At 38.7% G+C, this 18,759-nt stretch overlaps 1 protein-coding gene across 1 annotated transcript in view; it reads right to left on the bottom strand.

Moving 5' to 3' along the window:
• Nucleotides 1-18,759, bottom strand: part of RHOJ (ras homolog family member J) — a 115,382-nt gene that overhangs the window by 27,478 nt on the left and 69,145 nt on the right. Inside the window, exon 2 of the mRNA XM_004612370.2 lies at nt 477-535. Within this exon, the coding sequence (XP_004612427.1) occupies nt 477-535 (59 nt within the window). The remainder of the gene's footprint in view (nt 1-476; nt 536-18,759) is intronic.

Genomic DNA, 18,759 nt, shown 5'->3' on the forward strand with positions numbered 1-18,759 from the left:
CCACTCCCTACAGTACCCATCCCTGATGTCTTTTTTTAATCTTTCCACAGCACATTTCAAAGAAAGGTGAGCAAAGAACATAACATGAACAGAAATGGGTAAAACAAAAACTTACAAAGTTGGCTTTCTAATCCTAAATCTGGAATTGGTAATGGTTGAAAGCAGTGGCCACTCTTGACAGATATGTTACTTTCATAATTATCAACAAATGAGCTGTTATCTAGCTATCAATAGAGTAATAACATCATATTTCATAATTATAAATAATTTTGAGATATTTAGATGGTGCCATTGAATCATCATTGAAGTAGATAATAAATCATCATCAGGTCCTCATTGAGATAGATGACAAATTATCCCAAATGATCAAAAGAGATAATATCTGTATTATTTGTCCCACGCCTAGCTGAGTAGATCACTTTTTCCCCTTCCAACACCTTCAATGAATAAAGATAATGAAGATAATGAAAATGTACCTGTCCTGCAGTGTCATACAATCCAAGCAAATGCTGCTTGCCTCCCACAGTCACAGTAACTAGGGGAGAAGAGAAGAGAGTACATTAAGGCAAGCTTCAATCAGGAGGCTTTGCATCTCTCCATGCCAGCATCTCCCTGGGCAGGAGGAAGAAGCATATGCCATACACATGTACATTCTAAACCAAGGCGACAGCACAGTTTCCAAATAAAATGCAACCTTAGGCTGTAGCGAGCAGATGGGCTGAGCCAAGTCCAGGTTTTCTCATCTAAGATGAACATCATTGGTGTCTTAAGGCACTCCATAGTCTGTTTATTGATCCTTATTAGGCCCTGCAAGATCAAACTCCAGAAGGAAATGAATGCTGAACTCTTTCCTCAGTTAAATGGTTTTATTCTTCTGTTTGCAACCTGTCAGGATATAGAACTTTCCCGAGAGGAGCTTCTTCTATTAGAGATCTCTCTTCTGATTTGTCATAGAAATCTTAACATGACACAGACAATAAAGAATATTCCTATCTACATATTTCATAGTCTATAAGACAAAGCGAGTAATAACATGAAAATGGATTGCCATCTATTTTTCAAATAGTTAAAAAAATTAAATATTCATGGGATTAAGTTGATTCATTCCAGTTTTAAAACCGTTGCAGAAGGAGATGTTGAAGAGGTCTGATTTCACATGCCTAAAGGATATATTGATAGTGAAAAGTAGAGAGTTTGATTTACCCAGCAGGTTTACTGATTTGCCGAGCAATTGTGTCCAAAAGTGAGAAGTAATAAAGGGATACTAAACACTCTATACATATCTGGAAATGAAATACAGTCTCAATTTGAAACTAAACTGAAATTGAACAGCTCAAATGCAAGAGTAATACGATTCTCCTGGTGAATGGAAAGAGCAAATTTAAATTTCCCCAAAAGGTATTCTATTTTGGAAAAGGGAAGTAAAATATGAAGGAGAATATGATTCACCCCACCTCTGTTGATTGAAAAAATGTGCAAATGCACTGGAGAGATGATTTTTTATTTCTCCTACCATTAGCTGTGCAGGAAATAAAAGATAAGCTGAATAGCAACCTTTTATAACCATACCTTTAACATATGCCAGCAAAATTTTTTAGTCTGCTACTCAGAGTAACTGACTGCATGCTAATTTCACTTTCATTTGTGTTCAGGTTCATGGGCTACATGTATGCAAGATACTTCTTAATGGCTAGTTCTTTGTAAAGCACTTACCAAAATGCACAGGTTTGCCAGACATCAGGAACAATTTTTCTGCTTAGATATTCCTGTGTTCAACTTGACAACATGACTGAAGCCACTCTAGATTAGCTTCAAAGGTATTTATCAAGGTGGACCCAGCTGCACTAAAACCTGGGACCAATGCCGACAGAGGAGGAAACATTTTTATTTCTTTCACATGGCAGGCTAGTGATGGGAAGGAAACTGAGACAGCGTGGTTCAGAGCTCTTGGTGCTGTTCAGTCTTTCCCTTCCTCCACTCTGAGGCCAGCCAGATGTTCCTGAAATCTGCCTAGAGGATTTCATTAATGACCGTTTCACAACCTCTTCATAGACCAGGAATGAAGGGAAGAACTCCAGCCGTTACAACATGGAATTTCCTGCCTCTAGCCAGCCCAGTATATATGGGTCAGAAACAGCTGTTCCTGAGACCCCATTGGCCTGTCCCACCCCCTACAGGCCCAGGGCCATCAGTGGAGCCAACATTTGAAACAAACAATCCTTGCAGTCCCACTGGGCCCTGTAAATATTTCTAAGCAATGGCTCTGACTTTTGTCATTGGAGCCCGAAACTCTTGCTTGGGTTTCCTCAGAGAACAATCATTCCTTCTAGCTTGCTTTTTCTTAGACCTCCGCTTTTGTCCCTCAGTGGCTTGGATGAGCCATGGGAGAATTGCATTAGGCCTGAGGAAAGTTCCAGTTCAGGAAGTGGAGCCTTATGTTCAGGAGGATGGGTCTGGGCACAGCCTTCTTTGCTCTGCATTTTTTTCCTCCTCAAGAGTTTGTTGGTTTCCTGGCCAGTATTCAGAATTTGGAACAGTTCTCTTGATATAACCTTTGTCCCCAAATGGAGTGGAGATGAAGGATTTATTGGGAAAGCCTGGGAATGATGGGATTTAGTCAACGCCATGCCAGGGGCAGCTTAGAGAGCTGTGGGAGCTTACAGCAGGCATCTCACTGGGTGTGTGTGGGACGGGGGGGTGGGGAGAAAGGGAGAAAGGGGAAAAGAGAGAGAGAAAGGGAGAGAGATGCTATGTGCATAGGCTTATGCCTGTGGGTGAGTATATGAGGTATTACACGAACCCTACTGTGTATGCTGGAGCTAACAAGAGATGACTTTCTGGAATGTCTGAATTGAAACTCATGGATAGTCAAGAGTCACTCATGGTGCACTGTGGTTTAATGCTGAAGAGGCAATTTTGCAGTTCCTGCCAGAGCTCATTAGTTTCGATGTTATTTCTATTTTTTTTTTTTTGGCCAGTGATGCTCAGAGGTTACCCCTGACTCTGCACTCAGGAAACACATATGGCAGGGCTCAGAGGACCATATGCAATGCCAAAGAGGGGATTGAACCCAGTTTGACTGTGTACAAGGCAAGTGCTTTAAAATTATACTTTCTCTCCAGCCCCTGATTTAGACTTTATTTCGAAGACTTTGTTTAGCTATGAAAGTTCTAAATTTGACTCCATTCCTCCCTCTCCCAATGAAAGTGAAAAAAAAGAAAAATGAAATAGTTCTTCGGGGTTAAAGAAAAATGTTCAAAGGAAGAAGGATGATGGGTAGAAGTCACATATTGGCTTTCAGTTTTGTGTGTGGTGACTGCCTGCTCTGTGTGTAATGCAACAATATTGCTGGAGGAATCCTACAGGAAGGGACAGAGTTTGTATCCATGTTCTCTGGAAACCACTTTTGTTTCCTTTTCTCTGCTTGTTATGCTGCCATTTTATCAGAAGGGAAGTGGATCACCCAGTTGTTGCCAGAGCATATCAAGTGATAGCCAGAGACAGATCTGAGCATATAATCACATTTTGTGGCATGTACAAATGGCTTTGTGAGTCCTTATCTTGGACTAGCAGTGGATGCCTTATTGCTTGCCAACCCGAGTCCTGTGAGGCTGCTCATTTTAGAAACAAATCAGTCACAAGACCACAGAGGGAAGGTCTTTACTAAAATGTGAATAGAAAATGGAATGAGGTTTCAAGAGCAGGTCTTTCTTCTCTTTTTAACTTAAAAAATTAAAGCACTGTGATTTACAAAATTATCTATAGTTGAGTTTTAGATATATAACATTGCAGCACTGATCTCACCACCAGTGTCAACTTCACCTTCGCTCCACCAACATTCCCAGTGCTCCCATATCCCTCCCTCTTCTCCAGCCTGCCCTCTTTATAGGCACCTTTCTTTTAAAAAATATTTATTTATTTTTAAATTTTATTGAATCACCGTGAGATAGTTACAAGTTTTCGTGTTTGAGTTACAATCACACAATGATCAAACAACCATCCCTCTACCAGTGCACATTCCCCACCACCAATATCCCCAGTATATTCACCCTTATCCACCCTCCCCCTGTCTCCATGGCAGACAATATTCCCCATACTCTCTCTACTTTTGGACACTATGACTTGTAACACAGACACTGAGAGGTCATCATGTTTAGTCCGTTATCTACTTTCGGCACACATCTCCCATCCCGACTGATTCTTCCAGCCATCATTTTCTTAGTGATCCCTTCTCTATTCCGTCTGCCTTCTACCCTCTGCTCATGAAGCAGGCTTCCAGCTATGGGGCAATCCTCCTGGCCCTTGTATCTACTGTCCTTGGGTGTCAGCCTCATGTGATGTTATTCTATATTCCACAAATGAGTGTAGTCCTTCTGTGTCTGTCCCTCTCTTTCTGACTCATTTCACTTAGCATGACTCTCCATGTCTATCCATTTATAAGCAAATTTCATGACTTTATCTCTCCTAACAGCTGCATAGTATTCCATTGTGTAGATGTACCAAACTTTATTTAACCAGTCATCTGTTCTAGGGCAGTTGGGTTGTTTCCATATTTTGGCTATTGTGAGCAGTGCTGCAATGAACATATAGGTACAGATGTCATTTCTACTGTGCTTTTTTGCATCCTCGGATATATTCCCAGAAGTGGTATTGTGGGGTCATATGGAAGCATAATTTCTAGTTTTTGAAGGACTGTCCATATTGTTTTCTGTAAGGCTGGACCTGTTGGCATTCCTACCAACAGTGAAAGAGCGTCGACAGGCACCTTTCTAAGTTTAGTTGTTAAAGTTTAGGCCTCTTAACTTTCAGTGTTTTGACATTGTGGTTTGGGATATTGGACTCTATCATTCCTTAACACCAACTTTGTAGCTTAATCCCGTGATCTGACTCCTATTAAGAGTAAGGTTTTATTTTTTTATTTTTTTATTTTAGCCTGTTGGTTCTCCTTCAAGTCTTTTCTTAGCTATTCACTTCTGAGGGTCTTGGGTCACTTCACCTCTCCTCCCCTCCACTATCCCCTTCCTTTATTTACTAATAATGGTGATAAAATCCCCTATTAAATAGAACAGTTGTTAAAAAAGAAATTAAGTAAGAAAATGTCTGACACACAGTTTGGATCACTGTAGGTGCTGAGTTAGTTTACTTTCTTTTATTCAACAAATGCTTACTGAACTTCAAAGGACAGGGCTGGTAAGCCCTGATGTATACCCAGTGCACATCCATGAGCACACAGTAGAATTTTAACATTGTGACCTGCAAGTCACCTTCTATCCTAAATTAAGATATTTAGATATTTAGATATCTTATATCTTCCTTTGAACAGAAAGATTCAGAGGAGGACAGAAGCTCCGAACTCTTTTCTCATCGTAAGCAGCACAGTCTGGTATTCCTGGTAAATGCTGACTATACAAGTACAGAAAAACAGACAGAAGAAAGCTGCCCTACAAAATATGCTGACCTACAGCTTGATTCTTCTTGGTAAGACACTATTGGGAAGCTCCTGCAGCCAGCAAATCTGCCTGGCAGACAGTGTTCAGGCTAAAATTCTAGCCCACCTTCTATTCTTGGAGCTGTTATTAGTGTTGTTTTCTGAGTTTAGAGAGGTCATCAAAGAGAGTCAGTCAGAGGACCTGCTAATGGCTCTATGTTTTTCTCAATAAACTGTGAAAAGTTGCCAGTGACCTGTTAAGTGTGTAAAATGAAAGACTTCTACATAACCACCCAATACTATTTCTTTATGTTTCTTTGTGCAGTAGAAGGTTAGTTTTGTGAGTTGAGAGGAAGGAGTAATGAAGTCTGAGGTCTAATGAAGTCTTGAAATTTCTCCCAAGAGGAACAGTTTCATTCAGAGAGAAAATGTTCCAGGCAGGGCTGGAGCCTGTTCTGCTCAACATTGCAATCTTACAAAACTGTCGACCCTTTATTAAACTTAGACAAGTATTTGCTGGTCATTTCCAATAAACCAACTGAGACCATCAGTTCAGATCACCAGCAGGTTGAGGAATTTGGTTCAAAGTCCTTCCATGCCAGGGAGTAGGTTGGCTGTCCCCATTGTTAAAGTAGATTTTTGAAATCACTATGAGGAATAGAAGAAAATCCTCAAAACTCTCATGATGGAATTTCAGGTCAGTTACGAGGAAGCTTTCAGGTCACTTCCACCAAATAGCCATCTCTCTGTCTGAATTGATCATATTAAGGGTATTTGCTTTGCCAGGTACAATGAGGCAGAGCTGACTAGTGAGTTAATGTAGTTCCATTAAGATATTAGTTGGGATAAAGAAACATTAGACTATACACACAGCAAGAAATAGAATATTAATAAAATTTGAAGCATAGTATGAAGTTTTATAAATGAGATAAAGATTTACTAACTCATTAGTGAGTAGACCAGTAATATAAATCTTATTCAAAAAGTATATTGAGGAATGTTTTTTTAATAGGTACTTAAAGAATAAATTAATAGAATAAAATGGCTAGATTAAAAAGGAAGTAAGTATTTTCTAGAAGAGATAGCCTTGGGCTTTCTCTTTTCTACTATACAAAAAAATGTTCTGCATCTCTTTTCAACAAAATTCATAAGTTAATGTGCAACTTTAGGAAGTCTAAGTTTTTGGATAATAGTAGAGTAAAATAGAGTTAAGTTCTTTGTTTCCATTACTTTGGGAACTCATAATTCCCCTGTTATGTGTTTTTTTTTTATATCACTCACATGAGGGAAGTCACTCTGTATTGGTCTCTCATCCTCTGACTAATTTCATTCAGCATGATACTCTCCAGGTCTCTCCATGTAGCAGAAAATTTCTTTACTTTATCTTTTCCTAAGTCAAAACAATATTACAATGTGTATATGTACTATAGTTTTCTAAACAGCATAAAGAATAAGTGCCTATCATAAAAGAATGGTGGGAAGCAGATGTGAGCAGGTGGGCATTGGTGGAGGGAATTGGATACTGGTGAAGTGTTCTGTGCTGAAATATTGTATACCCAAAGCCCAATCACGAATAACTTTTAATTTTATGGTGATTAAATTTAAAAAATGAAGAAAGGTATATTCTCCTAGATTATTAATTCTGTTTGTCTAGGTTTAATTTGTCTATGTTTAGACAAGTAAATTTATATTAATAAATATGTCTATTATACTATATTTATATTAAAATATGTTTATTAATGAATATGGCTATATGTCTATGTTTAGACAAGTAAATTTATATTAATATTTTGTCTATGTTTAGACAAGTAATGTGGAGTTTAAAAAAGTAGTTCTGGCTCTCCTGGGCTTGTTGACTATGTGCCTCCCACTGTATCCTCTGACATTTCCCCTCTGATCTGATCTTCTGTCTTGATCTCCTTCTATTCTACAACGTACTGTCTAAAATGGTTACTCACTCAATTCCAGTATCCACTTTAGAGGCTGCTCATGCATATTTTTGGTCTGGTTCAAATCTTATAAACGTGTGGTATGTTTTATGAGAATAGCTTGGGAGCACCAGGGATGAGATTCCTCTCAACTTAAAATAAGTTAGAAAGCAGTGTAAAGCTAGAAGTAAATGATATATTGCCATTAAAATGAATGGTGTGAATGCTCTCCTCAGAGAGCATTCTCCTCGTCTTGCAAATATAACCTATTTCTCTCTCTCTTTAATTTTTTTTGAATCACCATGAGATACAGTTGCAAAGCTTTCATGATTGAGTTTCAGTCATACACTGATCAAACACCCATTCCTCCACCAGTATTCATTTTTCACCACCATTATCCCCAGTATCCCTTCCACCATCCCCACTTCATCCCACCTCTGTGGCAGGCACTCTCCTTCTTACTCTCTCTTTACTTTTGGGCATCATCAACCTATTTCTCTTAGTATATCTGGACACCCTTCTTACTCATCTGTACTAGCTCACCACAGTCAGCTTGTTTCCTTTCTCAGCAAAGAATGTATTTGTTTCCTGGCAGAAGTGTGTGTGTGTGTGTGTGTGTGTGTGTGTGTGTGTGTGTGTATTTATGAAATAAAAGCTGTCATGGGAAGTCTCTTATTTAATGTGCTGGCCTAAGGTCCTGTTTCTGTAGAACAAAGACTGAAGGAAAAATGAAGTAGGCTTCCTGAGAATACAGGAGGACCCTGAGTTGAGGGCTTGCTTTGTTAGGTTTATATATTCATTTTATAGTGAAGAAAGTCCCATTTGAACAGAGTAGCACATCTGCACATTCCATCCCCTCTGATATTTCCCTTCTTTAGTTATGCCTGTTGTAATAGGGAATTTGGTGCGGAGTTACACAAGGTTGCAACCTCCTAGATTTTATGGCAGAGGAACTGGTTCAGGCTGTGGATTCACTGTAAACAAACTCTGTGACCTTGAGCAAACCACAGCAGCCTTTTTTTCTTAGAGCCTCCATTTCTTTTTTTTTTTTGAATCATGATAGAACTTTATTTTTCAATATGAAACATTACATTCCATTCAGAATTTTTGTCCTTTGTTTGTATTGCCCTTTGAGAATATTGCCCTTTGAGAATTATATAAATTAATCAGTCTTGATTATGATTGAATTATTTTGAACCTACTTAAAATATTTAAATAAATTCTTAGTTGTGTTAAAACATATTTTTAAATTGATAATCCTGACATAAAAATTACTAAAATTTACCTATTATGATGAAGCAAAATTGCATAGTAAGATTTCATAAGTTTCAGGTGGTCACTTATAAATCAATATCAGCATATACTACACTAATCTCAGAACCAAAGTCTATCTCTGATTTTCACCATACAACTGATCTCTTTTTAAGCCACCTCCCACCTCACTATCCTTTTATTAATCATCACTCAGTCTCTTGTCTTTATTTATATGTTACCTAAATAAAATAAAAAAGTTAAATAAAACAGTATTTTGTATTTAATATGAACATCATCGTTTTAAGGCATAGCCTTAGTTCTGAGCCTCCATTTCTTATGGCAAAACAGAATTTGTTAAAAACTTGTCAGATACTTTTTTTGTATCTATTGATGTGAGGGAATAGTTTTGATCTTTCCCTGTGTTGGTGTGTATATCATATGAATTGATTTGTGTATGTTGAACCACCCTCAAATCCCTGAAATAAATTATACTTGACTATTCTGTATGATTCTTTTAATGGGTTGTTGAATTTATCTTGCCAAGATTTTTTTTTTTTCGGATGAGCCTCATGCATGAAAGAACCAGCAAAGGAACCCAGGTGTGTGGGACCTGGGCGGAGATCTCCAAGCCTGCTTGGATCGGGACTGGGCCTCTTCTGCCCAGATTCTGCATTTTCCAGTAGCTAGGCGGTCACACCCAGGGTCTGCCCCTGGCGCTGTGTAATTCCACCAACAGCCAACATCCAGAGACTATAAAACCAATCTCCCGGAAGCGCGAGGCTGAGAAGCGGCCCACAACATCTTACAACCTAGTTCTCCCTCTGGGAGAACCTGGCAAGCTACCGAGAGTTTCCTCCCCCCCAGGGAGAGCTTTGCAAACTCCCCATGGCATATTTATGTGCCAAAACCAGTAACAATGATGGGTCTCATTCCCCTGACACTGAAAAAGCCTCCAATGTGGCACCGTTGGAAAGGACGAGTAAACAGAGGCTTCTAGAATCTCAGGGCTAGGACGAATGGAGACATTACTGAGACCGCTTGAGAATATCAACAATCAATGGGATGATGATGATGATGATGATGATGATGATGATGATGATGATTTTTTTAAAATCATACCTGATTTTATCTATCATACCTGATAAAACCAGGGTCTGCTCCTGGTTCTGCCTTCAGGAATCACTCCTGGCAGGATTGGGAGACATATGAATGCTAGGGATCGAACCAGGGTTGGCTAAATGCAACACAAGTGTCTTCCTACCTACTGTACAATAGTTCTGGCCCACAAAGATTTTCTTAAGGATTTTCTCATCCATGTTCATCATATATATTGGTCTATAGTTTTATTTTATTCATTGTCTGGTTTTGGAAGCAAAAATAATGTTGACCTTTCCTGTCCAACTTTTGTAAAGCATTTGAGAAGGATGAGCATTAGATATTCTTTGAAATATGACATTTATTTGAGAAGTATAAGACATCATAAATATGAAAATTTTCTATGTAGAACTTATTCAAGTATAATATTGTATTGCAAAGCAAATAACTTAGATCTAAACATTAGTTTTCTCAAATTAAGATATAATAATAATAACCTGATCACTTTAGAGCAGTGTTTTTAACTGGGAGCTTTAGGACTCAGGTGGGTCCCCAGGACAATCCAAAGAGGCCACAGATAAAATTTGCATTAGCAGGGTTGGGATTGAGGGGTGGAGGAGGGGGGAACATAGCATGAGACTCAGGGTTGACTAAAAGGACAGGATTTCACAGTAAGGAAACAAGGTTGACTTGGAGTCTTGGTTAGAAAATGGTTGAGAAACATAAGGGTATTCCATCCACTTATGAGACGTTTTGTGAGTGTCAGCAGAGGTTATAATATGTGGGAAAAAGAAAATATATAGTGCCACACAGAAATTATCTTTTTGGCTATATCTGTTACACAATGCAGGAACAAAGCAGTCTGTATGTAACAGCACACTTCTCTACTTGTCTAGAAATAGTCACTAAGGCAATTCAAACATCTAGGTGATGATAAAAGTGGAATAGTGTGTTCCTGTCAAGAGTTTCAAAGAATTATTAGGCTCATAAAAATTCTATCAGGTACTAGCTATAACTAGTTAGAGAATATGATGGAAAATATTCTTTTTCACAATAACAACAAAAACTATAAAGTGTTGGGTAATGTGTAAGACCTTTATAAAAAAAAGAACAAAAAAGTGCTTTGCTCAGTTTCATAGAAAAAGACAAATGGAGAAAACTTGTGATTTGTGTGGGAAGCTGCAGATTTTAAAGGTGTGAAACATTCACCATTTAATAAGTTTAAAGTAACTTTAATAAAATTTTAAAGTTGGGAACTTATTACAATGATTATAACAGTTACATAAAAATTAAATTGGTGAGACTAGCAATAATTAAAAATGTCAGAACAGCTATGTTAATATATATTAGTATGTATTTCAACCCTGTAATAACTAACTCAGTATAACATAAGCATAGGACTCATTGAAATAGCAGAGAAATCTCAGTCACAGAACTTAAACCACCTTATGAAGAGATTTGTTATATAATGAGTGGCAATAGAAAAAGATAAGGTGTTAAATAATGCATTTAGAAAATTGATTAATATTTGGAAATAGAAAAGGATGGAAAATAGAAAATTATAAAGAAATGATTGACATAGTTGACTCAAAAATAAATCTATTGAGAAAAAAGTTATAATTTATGAGGATCAAATGGCATTATCTTTTACATTTAAGAGCACTCAAATAATTCACTAGCACTGTCATCCCATTGTTCATCGATTTGCTCAAGCAGGCACCAGTAACGTCTCCATTGTGAGACTTGTTGTTACTGTTTTTGGCATACTGAATATGCCACGGGTAGCTTGCCAGGCTCTGCCATGTGGGTAGGATACTCTTGGTAGCTTGCTGGGCTCTCCGAGAGGGACGGAGGAATCAAACCTGGGTCGGCCTCATGCAAAGCAAATGCCTGACCTGCTGTGCTACTGCTCCAGTACTAATAATAACAATGATCTAAAAATATAAAAAATAAAACAAGCTTTTAATGGCCAATAAGTATTAGAGTTAAACATACTCAAGTTACAAAATATATGTTTGTCTTATCACATAAAAACAATGAAGAGACATATGCAATGTTCACCAACCTTTGGAAATGTACATTGACTGGTTAATGTTTTCTAGCAAGCCATTTGGCAATGCATATAAAAAGCTTAAGCATGGTTACCTGAGAGAGAGCACAGGGGGTAAAGGACATGCCTTACATGCAGCTGAACCCAGTTTAGTCCCTAGCCTCATGCTGTCTCCTAAGCATGGCTTCCAGGTGCAGCCCTGGGGGCCCCTAAGCATTCCTGTGGTGGCCTGGGTAATCCCCAGTGTTGTAGAGCTTAAACAGCAAGGTATCCTTAGCCCTTTGTATTAATCACTGGCCACATGGCTAAAAATTGCTGGCAGGGGTCCTACAGGTCTCCTGGGTACCATGTATGAGTCTCCAAATCAAAACCCCAAACCAAATGAAACCAAATGCCTTCCTTCACATGGGTCTGCCTCTGCTCGGCATCTATTTCTGCAATGCATCCCTAGGGATAATCAAAAATGTATTCAACAGAGTCTGCCCACAAGACTATTCATCACCACCAGGTTCATAAAAACTAACAGTTTGAAACAACAAATGTGTTCAATAATTGGGGGCTGGTCCTTCAAAATGTGGAACAAAAATACAATGTCATCTCTTAAAGAATAGACTAGAATTGTGTTTAATTGTTGATCACATGATGTCTATCAGTAAAAATAACAGGTCTCATTCCCCTGACCCTGAAAGAGCCTTCAATCATTGGGAAAGACGAGTAAGGAAAGGCTGCTAAAATCTCAGGGCTGGGACAAACGGAGATGTTACTGGTGCCCGCTCGAGCAAATCGATGAACAATGGGATGACAGTGATACAGTGATAGGAAATAAAACCCAACATTGTATATGTAAAAACATTCAACAGAAAATGCTTTTTATTTTTTTCTGTTACCATGAACATATAAATTAGGAAAAAAACATATCTGGTGTTTGAGAGCAGTGGTTTGTGGTGATTACATAGTTATTGCTACATTCAAATGTAAATTGGGTTAAATGTCATTTAACCTATTCCCCCATCACTCCAATTCTATCATTTCAAGTTCATGATCTGAGGCATGAACTTTATCCAGATTTATTCTAAGCTGTAAGACTAGGCTTATATTTTCTACAGTGAAGAGGGCTGCTGTAGTGAAGATTTACAAACTGTTGCAGAGAGCCCAACTTTTCCAGAGAATTATGATGGACCACTAAAGTGCTGCCTATACTTACTTTTTGAAGTCACTAAGAAAATATTGTGCATTTGAGAACACTGGAAACTGCCAAAGTGTATTAGTTGTAAACTGAAAGAAGTATATGAGCTGTACAGATCACAGCAGTAAATTGTATCTAAATATAGCCCTTTATTGACAATGTCTAGGTATAGTGAAATAAACTAGCCCAGTGGAGATTTAGAGTGTATGTTTTAGCTCTCAGTAACTTCTTTTTCAAAACATTGCAAGATAATTTGGAATACACCAAGCATTTTTTCTATCTTTTCTAATTTTGTGCATTGTTGTTCTAGATAATCCTGGATGTCATTGTTAATCAGGAGCCTACAGTTCGTGTCTGTTAATTCCCCCCATTCCTTTAATTTTATTTATCTTTGTTTACTTTCTCCAACCATAAAAGGGTCACCTTTAGATAATGCCGTTAGTTTTTACTTCTTAGGAACTGTCAAGAATCAATTCAAATTTTTCAGTTAAAATCAGAAGAGGATTTTAGCAATTTGAGATAATTTTTTCTTAAATTCCTATGTAATATCATAACATTACATAACATCATCACGCAATGTTGCAGTAAACAATTATGGCATGGTTTGTCTTAGGTAAATCCCTATCTATATTCTTGTTCACATATTATTCTCTAGTTTTCCTTAAACTGTTTTAAAAGTAAAGTATAGTTTTGGGAATGCATGTCAGCAGGGCAAAGTATCTGGCAGCCTGTCAAAATAAGGAGGTATTTGAAGCAAGTAAAGGATGCATAGAATATTCTGTTAAATCAATACTATAGCTTGCATTGTCATTTAGAGCTAGAAAGAGACCTCTTGCAGAGTTTGGCATGCAGAATCAGTTGGCTCACTGGATTAGCAGTCTGAAGCTTTGAATTTTTAAAAAAATTTACTAAAATGTTTAAATAAAATTTTACTTTATTGTGGTAACATGGTTATAATAGTATTAATGTTCATGGTTTGGTATACAATATTACAGTGTCACCATCACCAAGGTGCCAAAACTCTACCCAAACATCTGTACTTAGGTAGCTTTGAATTTTTGAAATTTTTTTCCAGGGTTGAGGAAGAGGGACATTTTGGGCCAATTTAGCAGTGCTCAGCGCTTACTCCTGTCTCATTCAGGGACTGCCTTGGGGGCCCATATGCAGTATTTGGGACCAAACCAGGTTTGGCTGCTTACAAGGCAAGTGCCTTAACCTCTGTACTATCTCTCCACTCCATAGCTTTGGCTTCTTATTCTTCACTTTGCTGATGTTCTTCTGTCATATATGAGGAGAAGAAAAAAAATTAAAGGACGTTAAAATAGAAACAAATGTAAATAGGGAACCATGTGGTAGGGTCTTAATGTAGTTTCACATTTTAGCATGAATTCTAGGAACCAAAATTCTTCATTAATGGTTTAATGTTTAGCAAAAGATTAAGACATTAAGGACTATTTCAAATAGTAAACCATAGCATAGATTCTTAAAATATCTTCTCATTATTCTTCATAGCACATCCTGAAGCTAGCTCGTACTCTTCATTCTTTTCTGTCACACTTTCTGTAAAGACTTCGGTCTTCGTTCTAGCAACACAACAAGTACAGAATTTGACTGGTACTCTTCTTTAGTCATGATAGTGGAAGGAAGTTGAGCAACCGAAAGAATATTTTCCTCACAAAAGGGGCAGGGCATGTGGAAATAGAGGGAAGAAAAAAACCAAACATTTAATACCTTTGCATTTCTGATACATTTATAATGTGGGGATTTATTTTATAGGTCAAAGATTCCTTTGACAAAATTTCTCATCATATCTTTCTTGAAATATATAAAACTCAGAAGTTTTAATTACCTCATTGCAAAGGGTGTCATGGCTACCATGAACTGTAATCTCCATTAGATTAGAAGGTTGCAGAGGGAAGAAGGCAGATGGAATAGAGAAGGGATCACTAAGAAAATGATGGCTGGAGGAATCAGTTGGGATGGGAGATGCGTGCCGAAAGTAGATAATGGACCAAACATGATGATGTCTCTGTCTGTGCTGCAAACCATAATGCCCAAAAGTAGAGAGAGAGTATGGAGAATATTGTCTGCCGTGGAGGCAGGGGGAGGGTGGGAAAGGGGAGGTATCCCCGGGATATTGGTGGTGGGGAATGTGCACTGGTAGAGGGATGGGTGTTTGATCATTGTGTGATTGTAACCCAAACATGAAAGCTTGTAACTATCTCATGGTGATTCAATAAAATTTAAAAAAAATAAAAGAAGGTTAAAGGCTCAAGTGTAGAAAGAAAAATTAAAGATAGAACGACAATTCTCTCTCTCCCCCCCTTTTTTTTTTGCTTTTTGGGTCACACTCAGTGATTCTCAGGGATTACTCCTGGCTCTGCACTCAGGAATTACTCCTGGTGGTGCTCAGGGGACCATATGGGATGCTGGGAATCAAACCCGGGTTGGCCGCATGCGAGGTAAACACCCTACGTGCTGTGCTATTACTCTAGCTCCCTAGAATGACAATTCTCTTGAGTCATCACTAGTTGTCAGAAATGAAAGGAGGTTGTGCCAATAGAAGTATGTGCCCCCATAGAGATGGTACAGAGATCAGGACTGTGTGTTTGAAGGAGTGTGAAATCATCTTCTTGGCATCAGCACTATCCATGTGAATTTAGGAATTTGGGACCTAGTTGGTCTGTGTAGCTTTGGAGGAGAGGTATATGGTCTTTGCTGATAGCTTCATAGAAATATAATATTAGGGAGGAGAAAGAAAAGTGAAACTTCTGAAGATTAGGATCAGGTGGGAGTATGAAAGAAGAGAATGAGGAAGGAATTTGGGAGATAGGTTACTTTAATCACAATCTATCTTTGCAAGCTAATGTGAAATCTACTCCAGCACATGTAGAGGAGTTAGTCTAAATAACTCCACTGTTTGAGCCAAAGTGATAATACAGTGGGAAAGACATTTGCCTCGGATGTGGCTGAAAAATTTCACCCCTGGCACCACATCTGGTTCATTGAGCATCATCAGGAATGATCCCTGAGCACAGAGCTAGTAGTAAGCCTGAGCACTGCTGGGTGTGAGTCCCCCCCAAAAAAAACTGAAAAAAAAAATCCATCTTGACTGGTTGGGCCTAACTCAGAGCTTTCATGTTATCTCCATTATTTCCTTAAACCAACCTGTTCATCCAGAGAATTTTTAGTCTTCTGATTTCTCTGTGCTTCCCTCAACCTTGACCTATGATATTCCCACTGGAAGAATCTGAACCTCTAATACAGAACTATTAAATTCTTTATTTTCTGGCTGTGGAAGGAGAGGTACATGAGTCTGGGACTGGGGTTGGCTCATATATATATATATATATATATATATATATATATATATATATAGCTGTCGGGATGGTGTAGAGGGATGACTTAGAAAAATATTCTTTTTTTTTACCTTGTGTGTACTGTTCTTTTTTTTTTTGCTTTTTTTTTGGGTCACACCCAGCAATTCTCAATGGTTACTCCTGGCTTTGCACTCAGGAATTACTCCTGGCGGTGCTTGGGAGACCATATGGGATGCCGGGGATCGAACCTGGGTTGGCCGCGTGCAAGGCGAACGCCCTACCCGCTGTGCTATTGCTCCGGCCCCCTGTACTGTTCTTTTTCATGTATAATAATATTATACCAAATACTATTCTCCACGAGGACACAGGTAGAGGCAAAAGGTCAGGCAAAGGATGTTCCAGGGAATCTAAGTATTGGCAGTCTGGAGTGCTTATCTTGCACAACTTGTATTTCTCTTTCTTTTCATCATAGATTCTAAAAAGAATTGTGTTGGCTAACTTTATGTGTTAGCTTGAATGTGTCCTGGAGTGCCCAGATATTTAGTCAAAGGTTATCCTGGGTATTTCTGTGAAGGTGATTTTAGATGAGATTAACATTGTAATCAAGAGAGAAAAGATGAATGCTTTCCATAATTTGAGACCTCACTCAATCAAATGAAGATCTGAATGGATTGAGAAGAATGACCTTTGTATTGTGGAGTATAATATCACATGAAGCTGACACCCAAGGACAGTAGATACAAGGGCCAAGAGGATTACCCCATAGCTGGAAGCCTGCTTCATGAGCAGAGGGGAGAAGGCAGATGGAATAGAGAAGGGATTACTAAGAAAATAATGGCTGGAAGAATCAGTCGGGATGGGAGATGTGTGCTGAAAGTAGATAACGGACCAAACATGATGACCTCTCAGTGTTTATGTTGCAAGACACAATGCCCAAAAGTAGAGAGAGAATATGGGGAATATTGCTTGCCATGGAGGCAGGGGGAGGGTGGAAAAGGGGGGTTATACCAGGTATATTGGTGATGGGGAATGTGCACTGGTAGAGGGATGGGTGTTTGATCACTGTGTGATTGTAACCCAAACATGAAACTTGTAACTATCGCACGGTGATTCAATCAAATTTAAAAAAGAATGATCTTTGTGGAGTAACAGGAAATTCTTGGTTAGATTGACTTACACTTCATCTATACCATTGGCTCTCCTGCCTCTTAAGCCTACTGTCCTATACTGCAGATTTTGAACTCTCTGTCTCCATAATCTCTGATCTCATAATCTCATAATTTCTTTTTTCTCATATTTTCTTGAATCAATTCCTTATAATATATATTGTTTACTAAATAGTCATTCTTTTTTGCTTCTCTGGCTGGCCTAATGGCTATATTGTAGGTTTTCACAGTCTAACCTACAATCTCTTAGCTAGCTGAAGTTCTAGTGTAAAGTGTCTAGTCAAGTGTGTAGCATAGCTTTTGGCCTGCTATAAGAATTAAACTAAAGGCCTTTTGGCGGCTGCATGAGCTCGATCCTGGAGGCAATTGAACTAATTTGGACACGAGCAGCTCCCAGAGAGTCCTCCAGACTGTGATGGGAGCCCCTGGCTCATGCTCTCCAGGCTTCTCCATCATATGAGCACCACAAAAGAGAAGTAAAAGCTTGCAGGGATGCAATTACTGGCAGAATTTTCCCTGGACTTCATACAAAAAAACCAAAACCGCGCGGCCACGACAGACCTAATATCTATTAATTGTCAGCAATGTGAAACGGTTCCTTTTTAGCAGGTCTGACTGTGGGGGGAAAACTCCAAACAATAATACTGAGTTTTTTGTTGAAATATTGAAGGTAATCAAAGTAGCAGCCACTTCTCGAGACTGTGAACTAAGCCATAGCCCCATGCCAGCCAAGGAGAGGATATATCCTCCTTTCTTGGTTCTTTTCCCTTTTCTGGGAGAAACGTGGTGTGGTGTCCACAATATTATGAAGTCTATTAAGCAGGCAAGAACTTAGAGGCGGGGGAATGGGAGGGTGAAAAAAAAATTATGTACTTGGAACAGCGGGACACTTGGGCAGTCTTGGGCCAATACCAGTGCATGCTCCGACGAGATTCGACCTGGGAGGCCACACTCTTGCGGCCTCGTTGCTGCAGATCAACCAGAATTCAGAGGAACTACTTTTGGGTCCAGAAACTGCTTGCAGCTATGTCTCTAGACTGTGAACTAAGCCATAGCCCCATGCTGGCCGATGACGGGAAATATCCTTTTTTCTTGTCGGGCGGCGTGGTGTCAGCCATAATATGAGGACTATTTATTAAGCAGGCATGAACTTGGTGGCGCGGGAAGGAGGGGAAAAAATTCTATGTACTTGAAACAGTGGGACTTCATATCTCTCCAGCCTTAGCAATAGAAAACTAACTATCAAATGCTCCATTGGCAATAAGGCTGTCTTTCTTGGGGGAAAACTCCAACAATAGTGAGCTTTTTGTTGAATATGGAATGTAATCAAGG

The sequence above is a fragment of the Sorex araneus genome, chromosome 3 (genome assembly GCF_027595985.1).
Source record: "Sorex araneus isolate mSorAra2 chromosome 3, mSorAra2.pri, whole genome shotgun sequence".
Classification (NCBI taxonomy): Eukaryota; Metazoa; Chordata; class Mammalia; order Eulipotyphla; family Soricidae; genus Sorex; species Sorex araneus.